Raw genomic sequence first — 11,397 nt, 5'->3', positions numbered from 1 at the left:
AGTTGCCCACATCTGCTTCACACAATTCGATGAAAAACATTTAAACACAGGGAAGGTAGGACCATTTTCTTGTTTTTAAGGCCTCCACCAAGGAAAAAATTGATATTATTTTAATCTAAATAAGAATGAGCAGACAAATTTTGCAGAGTGACGCCCATCCAACTTCAACGTTTTGGCGATCCCTGATGCCCTTCATGATGATTTGTAGCCGCTATCATATCCATATCGGTCTTCCTTCCACTTTACTATCTTCAGTCACACTTATGTCACATTACACCTGTTGGTTTGCCGCAGGTGTATAGAATTAGTGTTAGATAATGATGTTGGAGTGTTGGCAGAAGTAGAAACAGCAAAATATGACGTGCAGAGACTCAATGTTGGTGGAAGTTTATGTGACAGTTGTGCTTCTGCTGCTTGTAACGTTGCAAACCACAGCTACATGGAACGAGAATAATGAAATTGATCGGAGAAATGATCAAGCCAATGACAGAATCACTCACCTTCCTGGTCAGCCTTCAAATGTGCACTTTGCTCAATATTCTGGCTATATAACTGTAGACAACAATGCCGGTAGAGCTCTTTTTTACTGGCTCGTTGAAGCTACAGAAAGCCCATCTTCTAAGCCTCTAGTCCTATGGTTGAATGGAGGTATCCATGACCATCACTCCTTATTATCATTACTATACTACTTGTTATCATTTTTTTTTTAATAAAAAACCAGGTGGTTGACATGAATAACTGTCTCTGCAATGGTTGTCCTCTCTCAAAAGTTTATTTTGATTTGATTCGATTGTAGGTCCAGGATGCTCATCTGTGGCATATGGGGAAGCAGAAGAGCTTGGCCCTTTTCACATTAACTCTGATGGGAAAACTCTGCACCTGAATTCTTATTCGTGGAATAAATGTATGTCTTTTAGTTTCTATGAGCTTGGGATTTTCTTTATTTTCCACAAATTCCACCACATCCATTTTAAAGGAATAAATCTGTTCTCCATTTTGAACTGGACCCATTTACTTACCAGTGAATAAAAAGGAGATTGCATTTAAGTTTTTTTTATATATTATTTGGTCATAGTTTTTAGTGTATAATTTTTTTTTCCATAAAATTTCAAAATATTTCCAGAATCTACTAAACCAAATAAAATATTTTCAAAATCTATTATACTATAAAAAAAAATGGTAGACATATATATGTTGGACATATAATTTCATTTATTTGCAATTTTTTTTTGAAGTCTTTCTCATCTTTCAAATTTCAAAATATTTCCAAAATCTATTACACCAAACAAAATATTCCCAAAATCTACTATATCATAAAAAAATATTAAACACCAACCTAGGATTGAAATAATTCCATATAAATGAAATAGTTTCCATTTCATCAAACTGGAAGCTGACTCCCCTGTACATTTTTATACTGATTAAGTAAAGGACACTGACTTAGCCTGAAAGTTAGGCTGGACCCAAGGAGTGTTCATTGTAACACTTACTCGACAAGTGGATAATATATAATTCACATTGGCCGTATTGTTCTTTTCATTAAGAGTGAATTTACTTCTCCTGTGACTATGACTGAAGTGAAGCGTCAATTAGAAATGCTAGAAAATTTAAATCTAATAGTAATATCCAGAAACCTTCACTAACAAGCCAAGTCAGGTTTGGCATGAATTCTTTTTTATTTGCATGCATGCAGTGGCCAATATACTGTTCTTGGATGCCCCTGCCGGTGTTGGTTTTTCTTACACTAACACTTCTTCAGATATATCCCAGTCTGGAGATGGACGAACTGGTATGATGTGTGCTGCTAATACATTTTTCCTTAGTATTTTACATCAATACTTTCAAAATAAAAGGGTTAAAATAATTGTAACCTTGCAATTACAGCTGAAGATTCATACGTATTCTTGCTCAACTGGTTGGAAAGATTCCCTGGATATAAAAACAGAGAGTTTTACATTGCAGGAGAAAGCTATGGAGGTACGTTAAATTCCTTAATAAGCCACTATATAAAGTCTCAATTCGATCATGTATTCAGTACTCAGTCATGGGTTTAAAACCCATATGGGGTCTACAATTCTACTTTAAAAACTTCTAAGGATTTTATGGTCAGAAACAAAATCCGAAATTGCACTCTAACACACACAAGTGACAGAGCTGTCAATGATATATTAATTAATTGCTCGTTCAGATTCTCTTTGTCTGCCTAATGAAATCAATTGAACCCATCCACCGGAGTCTAGAGCCAACAGAACTCTTCTCAAGCCTGTAAGTTGGCACTGGGCACTTGTATACTGGGTACAGCGAAACAGGGTGAGGTTGTACATGCTCTCCGACATTAGCAAAGGGGTTCCACGAGTATGCCTTGTATCATAGGAGACGTCCCCTGTACTTTTCCTTGCCAACTGGGGACATTGTGGCTTTACCGAAAAATGCTTCCGATTTTCAGCTCGTCTTTTAGTGAAGCCCACGTACCTGACTAAAACATCTCACTCCTCCCAGTTCCCTGAAAGCAAAGAAACAAAGAACACAGTGGGGTCATCGCTGTTATCTCTCATGGGTGGCAAGGAGTTCCATGTGTATGCCCTCAATGATAAGGCAAACATTATACACTTTGTACTCAACAGTTGAGTAATAATTCTATGTAGTTTGGGATAAATCTAGTTGGATTTGACATGGGCAAGTCTTGATAAATGGTTCTCTATCCCTTGCCTATAACAGAGAGTTGCCCATGCCAAATAAAAACATATGATTGTCCATCCCTTACCTATAACAGGGACTTGCCCCGGCCAAATAGAAACATTGTGTTGTCACCAAAGGCTGCTCTCCAATTTAAGCATTTTTTTAGTGAAGCCGTTCTTTCCCATTAAAAGATACCATCCTCCCCAGATCTCTCAAATCATGAAAGCCAAAAAAACATTGCGATGTCACCAAAAGCTGCTCTTCAATTTAAGCATCTTTTTAGTGAAGCCGTCCTTTTCCCATTAAAAGATCCCACCCTTCCCAGATCTCTCAAATCATGGAAGCAAAAAAAACAGAGCACATGCTGGACTCCCTAATGTTGTTCCCTAGCTCATTCCCTGAAATTTGGGGTCTCTCCAATTGTCCAGGAAACTCATCACCCTCCCTTCATCACTAGAACTATGGTGAAGTATAGGCCCAAGGAAGTATCAAATCCCATTGTTTGGTTGATATTTGACGAGACATTGCAAAAAAAATCCTAAACTTATTAATCAATTATTTTCACTGAACAATTTGACACTGATAAACGATGTTGAATTGAAGACATGTCCAGACTCCACATCATTTGCCAAAATTCGTTTAAGAATTTAGTATCTCTTTTAGAGATGATAGGGAGAGGCAACCTAGGGAGTTAAATACCATCTTTGACAAAGAGTTTTACAATACAAAATTCAATTCCATATTTGTTGCAGGCTATGAAATGCAGTATCATAGAAGATAGATTAACAAGTATATTGTCATTGACTCTTTGAGGGCTTAGTAACCCTAGTACGAAACCCATGTTTACGCCTTGGAATCTATCTGTCAGTGGGAGAGAAGGGTTGATATTCACTGGCTCTGTTTATTCTCTGGGCAACTATTACAAATATAAAAATTTCAGATATATTTAGTCAGCTATTTACCCATAGCTGGTCCACAATAATGCTTCTCCAAAATCAGTTATTTCTCCATAGCTGGTCCATAATAATGCTCCTCCCAAAAAAAAATTGAGGATTTTATGTTTTATTCCTCACAAAATATTCTCCAAATCATCAGCACGTATGTTATTTGTCATTTGTGAGTGTTGCTCTCACGTTGCCTTTGGGAAAGCATAATTGCTTCCCGTGAAATAAAACCTTCATGCATCATACAGTTTGAGCAGATACTTTACTCTCCCAATAGCTGCTTCTTTGCTGGCGACATAAATTACTGTGAAGTTTGGATCATTCTCATAAACATCCTCAAGGTGCTCAAGTCCAGCTAGCTCATTTGTCATTGTTATCATGAATGCCTTCCTGCCATGTACTTGGTCACAAAAGTGAAGCTCTGCAAATAATCTAACCACTTGTCATGATAAGCATTTGACTTGTCTTTTGTATTTGTACGTTGTTCAGAGCTTAACAGTTATGTAATGAACTCTTCAGGCGTCATATAATGCCTTTAGTATTGTAATTATTGTATAACTGCCTCTAGTTCCTGGTTATAAGTGCGATAGCTCTTCCTTGCTTCTCTAAATTTACTATTGTGGTAAGCTATGGATACCCTTCTTCAGCTAATACCACCCAGGAGTTAAACTTGAAAATATTGCAGTCAATCAGGGTAGATGAAGTACCAGGCATAGTAAGTCGAAGAGGTGGACCTGTGTTGAGCAACCAACTAATCCATTTCCGCTCCATCCATTTCAAAGAATGTCGTTGTAACTGAAATGGTACCTAGTCAAAATTGGTAAATGCAGGGAGAGGATCTCTTTTTATTTGCTAACTAGACGAGTAAGCAATTTTTGTTGTTACTCATGAAGCCCAAATCTAACAACCATCAAGAGCAAATTTTTAAGAAACATATTGACACCCTCTTGTTCATGTATCAAGAAGGTTTCTTGGAATTGAAATGTTTACCTCTTAAGAGACCAATTGAACATGAGATTCAAATACTACTGGACTCAATGTTACCAAACATAGTTTTGTATCAAGCTTCTTTGCCAAAGGGTGAAGAAGGAAGAAAATTCAAGAGCCTTTGGATGAGGGAGCCATTAAGCCTAGTGTGTCATGTTGTGGATTGCCAATTGTGCTAGTTCCTAAGAAGTGTTGAAGTTGTAACTAGAGTCGGTCTTCATAATGTAATATAAATTTATTATTGATGTATTTATTATATTATTTTATTTTGGTCAAAGCATGTTCTCATGCTCAAAGAGTCAAAAAGAATTTATTGAGTCAAAAGAAAATGTATTTGAGTCATGTCCCATTTGGACAATTGTAAGAAAAAGAAAAAGAAATGATTTTTATGTTGAGTCATTAGTCCACAAAATGTCAAGTCGGCCCTCCTTGGAACAAGTCAACCTGGCCCTCCAAAGTGACACCTATTCGACGCTCCTAGACAACTATATATAAGAGGCAGTTTGACTCACTTGAGTGATCCGAAATTATGCAGGAATGAAATGAAATACAAATATAAACAGAAACACAGGGATGCAATGAAGACAAAACTTCAATTCATTAATAACAAAGTACTGAAAATGTTTACATGCATAATGGAAATGAATTAACTTAGGCGATGGTAGTTTATCTCTGAGAAGAGATGTGGTGGCCACATGCCTTATCAACTGTGTTACAATGAGGCTCAGAGGCCTTTTTATCATTGAGAAACAATGGGAAACCCTAAGCATCCAAAAACCTAACCCTAGGAGATGAAGCGCCAAAAGCTTGTAGGCCCCATTGGGGTTAGTTGAAACGTCAACTTCCTGGGGTCGTAACTTAGGCATATGATCTCCCTTTGGTTGTCATAATACCTCGTTTTGAAGGTCTCCAAGAGGAGGCCGAAAAAATACCAGTAAATCAATCTTACACTTTTCCGGTCCCTCCATTTTCCCAAAAAAAAGTCATTTAGGCCCTCAAAACGGCTCCGGGATTTTAGGACCTGAAAAATTGCCAAAAATAGTAAATTGTGCTACAATTAAGGAAACTGAAAGGAATATTCTGAAAAAAACAATGTTGTGGGGCCAAGTGGAATACGTGGGTGGTCACCAATATCCACCTAGATCATTGAGAGATTATCCAATCACACAAACAAATAGCATATCTGAACTTAGCAAAGAAGAAGAGAAGGACGAATCAAAGGAAAGAGAAAGTCAAGCTAAAGACGAGAATAATATTCCTTTTTGTTGACCGGATTTCTAATGCTGACGACTCACACGTGTGAGGATATAATTTTGTGAATAGTCTGAAATTTTTTGTGCTATTGCAAGCCTGAAATTTTAAGATGTTGACCATAATTGGACCAGGTTTGACCTACGTTGACTTTGACTCTTGGAGGTGACTTGGAGGAGGGCTGGATTTGGCATTTTGGTGGAAGACTTGGCCTTGGTCTTGGAAATCTCATTTTGATCTGATTCTATAAGAGAAATATTGTTGGGTTTTCCCCTTTTGGGGTTTTACGCTGGCTTAGAGCATAATTTTGGTGTCTCTTGTCTCCTTGTTTTTCTTGAAAGACTAAACATTTGTATAATTGCTTGATGAAGAACACATAAGAAGTAATAAGAAGAGATTTAACATTCACAAGTAATTATCAAGACAAAGAAATCAAGCCTAATCTTACTACACTTGGTTTCTCAACAAGAAGGACAATTAATGGAAATTGTGTGTAAATTTCTGGGATTGAATAAGATCTTTATGAAGATCATATACCCACTTCCAAGAATTAATTAACTGACGAATAATAAGGAGCCAAAACTTTTTCAAAACTAGACATCAAATCTACTTATCATTCTATACAAACTAGGGAGGAACATACCATTGGGAGACCAGCTTCAAGTTTAAGAAAGGGTTCTTTGAATAATTAGTAATGATATTTGGATTGTGTAGTGCTCCAACCACTTTTATGAGGTTAATGAATGAGGTCCTCATACCATTTTGAGTTGACTATTTTTTCATTCTCTATTTAGAAAACATTCAAGTGTTCAACAAGATCTAAGATGAACACCTTCAAAATTTGGAGAAAATGTTGGGGGATCTAAGGTAACATTGGCTATAGTTGAACATGAATAAGTGTGAATTTTCCTGAAGGCTAATGGTGTACTTGGAATTCGTAATAAGAGAAAATCAGCTAAGAGTTGACGGTTTGACCTAGCCAAATTATCCAAGTTATTATGAAATGGGAAAGACTAACCAATTGCATTGAAGTGCAAATATTTGTGGGAGTTTCCCAATATTTAAGGAAATTTAATACTTATCATTTGTGGCAAGGCCTTTGCATGCCTTAACCAAAGGAGGAGTGAAATTCCAATGGATAGAGGCGTAGGAGACAAAATTTGATGTATTGAAATAGAAGATTTGTTCAACCCTTGTGCTAGGCCCAACCAACATGAACAAACATTCAAAATTGAAGAATATGTGTCTAGTTATGCACTGAGATCAATTTTGATGAAGTAAGGCAAACCAATTGCATACTTTTCTGAGCATTCTCCAAAGTAGTATGAAACTATTTGTCTTATGACAAGGACTTGTCCACTTTACATCAAGAAGTGAAGAATCATAGAAACTATCTCTTGGGTAAGGGGATAGTTGTGCATATTGATCATCATCCTCTTTAATTTTTGTAGGCTCTCTTAAATTTGCAGCATTCCTAAAATATCAAATGGGATGTTCTCTCTGCAATAGTTCCACTTGATCATCAAGTATAAGGAAGGAGTGACAAGCAAGTTGGCTAACATGCTATTGAGACCTCCCAGGGTTAATGCATTAGGAGTGGTCCTATAGCTACAACCCTTTCCTCTTGATGGAATGAATCATAAATGATGAAGAAGATGGTGAGGATAAGATAGCATATACAACATTGAATCAAGGATAGTGAAACCATGACTATTACCTTAAGGATGGAAATTTATATTGGGAGGACAAGTTGTGCATTTTACTAAGAGAAATAATAGTGTAGTTGATGAGAGAGGAACATACTTTTAAGGTAGAAGGAGAGTTTGGCATTAATGAGACAATGTTAAACTTACAATGTTATTTATGTATTTTGGTCAAAGTTGCAAGGAAATATAGCTTGCTTTGTATGAGGTTGTACAATCTACTACACTAGTATACCTACTAACCAGAATAGGGATACTCCCCACTATAAATATCAAATAAACAATGGGAAAGTGTGTCAATTAACTTCCTTGGCTAGTTACCCAAAACCCAATAGGGACATGACAATTTGTTGGTAATATTCAACTACTTTAATAAGATGGTGAATTTGGTACCATGCAAAAAAATTATTAAGAAAAGAAGTAACAAGTTTGGTATTCAAGCAAGTATGAGTACATTTTGGGTTATTGATATTAGTCATATTTGAGAATGATATGAGAATTTTGAGACATTTTTTATCTGAAATTGGAGTAGGTGATGTCTTCCTCATTTCCAAAATCAAATAAAAACAAAATTAGGACTGTGTTGACGCTTTGCAAGATAAAATGGGTCTTGAAACAAATAGGGTTTTCCAATGTCTCGTCAAGTCATGAATTATTCTTCACATGTAACTTAACATAAGTAACATAACAACACATAACTCGTGTAGGCATAATGAAACGATCACAAAAGATTTGTTGATTCACCCCTTGGGCTACATCTTCAGGCCTGCCAACATAGCTAGACCACTCATATATTCAGTAGAAAAATGGAGTACATAAACAATTAGCTGATGGTAAACATGTGGCTATTACCCCTACAAGGTAATGTTCTCCTGCAAAGAACTCTCACAAACAACAACACAAAGCATCTCCTACAAAGATGTCATACTCCAACTGAAATGAGCTAAAATGAGCATGTGAGCACTTCAACTCCACATTGAAGCACATAAACAAAACTTCCCTCAACATAACATAATGATAAAAGTGAACCTAATCTGAACCCTACAAGTTACAGCTGCTGCAGTAGACTTCTAAAGGTGAGAATACCCCTACACGACCTTCTCCATGCCCAAACACCTTCAAGAACTACTTCCAAATCCTGATTGATCCATACACCTTTGGTTTCAAATATGCCAAAGGACTACTTAGATGTGCTCTAATCAGAAATTAGAGGTCACCAATGGATTCAGAACATCCAAAAACCCCTAAGTGCACTCTTTCTGAGCTCAATTTTGCAATGACCCCTTAACTGCGAAAATTATGGCCATATGGCCACATGGAGCCGAGGGTTGGGCCTCAATCCCTATCCCCCGGCCTGGCCCTTAAAACTCGGGCGTGAGGTTGTATGGGCACCACGGAACCACGGGCTGGGCTAACCACCTTCCCTTCCCATCGGGCCCCGTTACCCTCTACTTGGTCATATTGGGGTCCAAAAGACTTGGGACTGGCTCCCCGCGGCAAGCTCCTTTTGTTGTTGGCACCCTTCTCCGCGCTGTCGGTTATATCATTGGAGCCGTGACCTTGGGATGGGGCTAAGCCCCAAGCCCTCGGCTCCTCCGCTTGTGGTCTCGTAGGTGTATGGTGACCGAGGGCCAGGGGCTTAGCCCCAACCCCTTCCCCCAAAGGGGCACGACATAAACCTTGAATAAAGGTTCTGCCTATACAGTTATAAGAACCACCCGCGGGTTATTGGTAAGCCGTTCTGTTGTTGGATGGGAAGTTCCGTGTTTGAACCTCTAGAGGTCTGTTCGACTCATTTGGCCTCTATTGGGGTGTCACTTGGCAGCCCATGACTGGGCCATGTGGCACCACTTCATTGGTCCACTTCAACTTGTACAAATCAATCAAAATCACCCAACTACCAATGAACCGGAGGATGCCAAGTGTCAACCTATCATTGGGTCGTACCCTACACAGTCACCTTGCTAACTTAACAATGCGGTCAACCCAGTGAACTGCCTTGTCAACAAACCTGATCAAATTTTACCTTTTGGGAAAACCATTAGAACGCGATATCTGGAGCATACGGTGTTAGATTGAGGTGAAATGAACATCGTTGGATTCAGAACGACGAGCACTTCGACTTGATGCCGATTTCAAGACTTTCTGGGCACTTTCATTTTTGAGCTAAAAATTGATCACCTGATCACACCTCCCCACTAGGAACTTTTGGACTCCAAAAGTTTACTTCCCTAGTCAATATAAAGAGGCTGGAACTCAAAAACACCCAAAAACTCAATCCAAAATGCATACTTTTCAATTGGTGCCCTTCAAGCCCCAATCAAGGCACTTCACCTATCTTCTTTGTGAAGACCTACTGTCCTATTAAGAATTGAGCCAACATTCTTATTGTTGATGCAAGAACAAAATACTGATGAGTGGAATCTGAACATTCTCTTTAATCTCATCTTTACACGGCTCAAAAACACTTCATCTTGAAGTTAAACTGTTGAAGACAAACTTGATTCCATCTTGGAATTCAGAAACAACATAAACTTGCTTTAACGTCTTCAAGCTGAGCTTGTACATCAAAAGTACATTGCTGCAAAATTTTCCATGATATAATTGGCCTTGCCTACAAAACATAGTCATCTTGTACAATCTTGAAAACAAAGATTCTATTCACACAAGTTTCATATCGAATACTTGTATCAGTGAATACATGACAAACTTGTAGACAACTTTGAATGACAATCTTGTACATTCACAAAAGTCCTTGAACATGTGGACTATAAATAAGCCAATACATACATCAATGAAAAACATCTACTTGTTGAACATAGTGACAATGATTGTTCACTTTACAAAAATACCTAAATAGGTAAACAACAAGTAATTACAAAATTTACAAAGCAACTTTACAATAAGTCTACCCAAACTTTGCCTCTCCTAGGCTTATGGGTTCTCTTCTTGCATCATATTTGCCTTGAAGGTTGCTTAGGATTGCTGCGAGTCCTCTTTGCCACCTTTTGTTTCCCTTGCATTATGTTGCACAATCTTTTTTCCCTTCTTTGAACAAAGATCTGGATGTAACTTCCAACATCGTTCAGTGTCATGCCCATGCATCTTGCAATGAGTACAGAAGAACTTTCTCTTGTTTGCTGACATAGAAGTTCTTTCATGCAAAGGAGAGTCATTATGCTTGATGCCTAGAATTTGATTCATTCTTTTAACCATTATCATACGTTGCTCACATACAACCACACAATGGTCAAATGCATCACAAAAAGTACAAGGGTACTTATTCCACAAGTATTCATCTCGCTTGGGAGATGAATGAACATTGTCACAAGGTGGTGACATCTCATCCTCAGATGGTTGATGTGCCTCAAGCCGTTTGGAGCATTCTCCAAACTCCCTTCGACCATATCCCAATCCCTGATACTTCGGTCTCTCCTCAACCATAATTGGATTGGTAATACCTTGGCCATTTATGTCGAGGCCTCCACCTTCATAACCCATCTTGGAAAGCAACTTCATACCTATGCCTTTGGTATGTTGCTCAAACGCTGCAAAAGAAGTGTTATGCACATAAACGAAAGGAATGGTACTTGAAATGCTAATTACCTCCTTAAACTTGTCATTCATCTTTTCAGCTTCTGATGATGACAACAATGATATTGCAGATGACTCTAGCCATCCACTCTTATCCACTGGCATATGGTGTGCTTCTTGAAGATTTTTGCAAAATGCACATGCATCATCTTCCACATATGGTCCAAAACCACTATTTGAACCATGACCACATACTGGCTTCATTCTGGAGGTTTCTCTTGCTGGTACAGGAGTAGAAC

At 38.0% G+C, this 11,397-nt stretch overlaps 1 protein-coding gene across 1 annotated transcript in view; it reads left to right on the top strand.

Moving 5' to 3' along the window:
• The first annotated feature begins 276 nt into the window (after nt 1-276).
• LOC149179775 (serine carboxypeptidase-like 27) overlaps nt 277-11,397 on the top strand; it is a 69,822-nt gene continuing 58,701 nt past the window's right edge. The window contains exons 1-4 of the mRNA XM_089415809.1: nt 277-648; nt 797-904; nt 1,694-1,789; nt 1,885-1,977. Of these exons, the coding sequence (XP_089271935.1) occupies nt 357-648; nt 797-904; nt 1,694-1,789; nt 1,885-1,977 (589 nt within the window). The 5' untranslated portion in view covers nt 277-356. The remainder of the gene's footprint in view (nt 649-796; nt 905-1,693; nt 1,790-1,884; nt 1,978-11,397) is intronic.

The sequence above is a fragment of the Pinus tabuliformis genome, chromosome 3_2 (assembly GCF_031772625.1).
Source record: "Pinus tabuliformis cultivar Carrire ecotype Pingquan chromosome 3_2, CPIR1, whole genome shotgun sequence".
NCBI classification, from domain to species: Eukaryota; Viridiplantae; Streptophyta; class Pinopsida; order Pinales; family Pinaceae; genus Pinus; species Pinus tabuliformis.
Note: the sequence above shows the minus strand (reverse complement) of the source record. Positions and strands in the feature narration are given on the sequence as shown.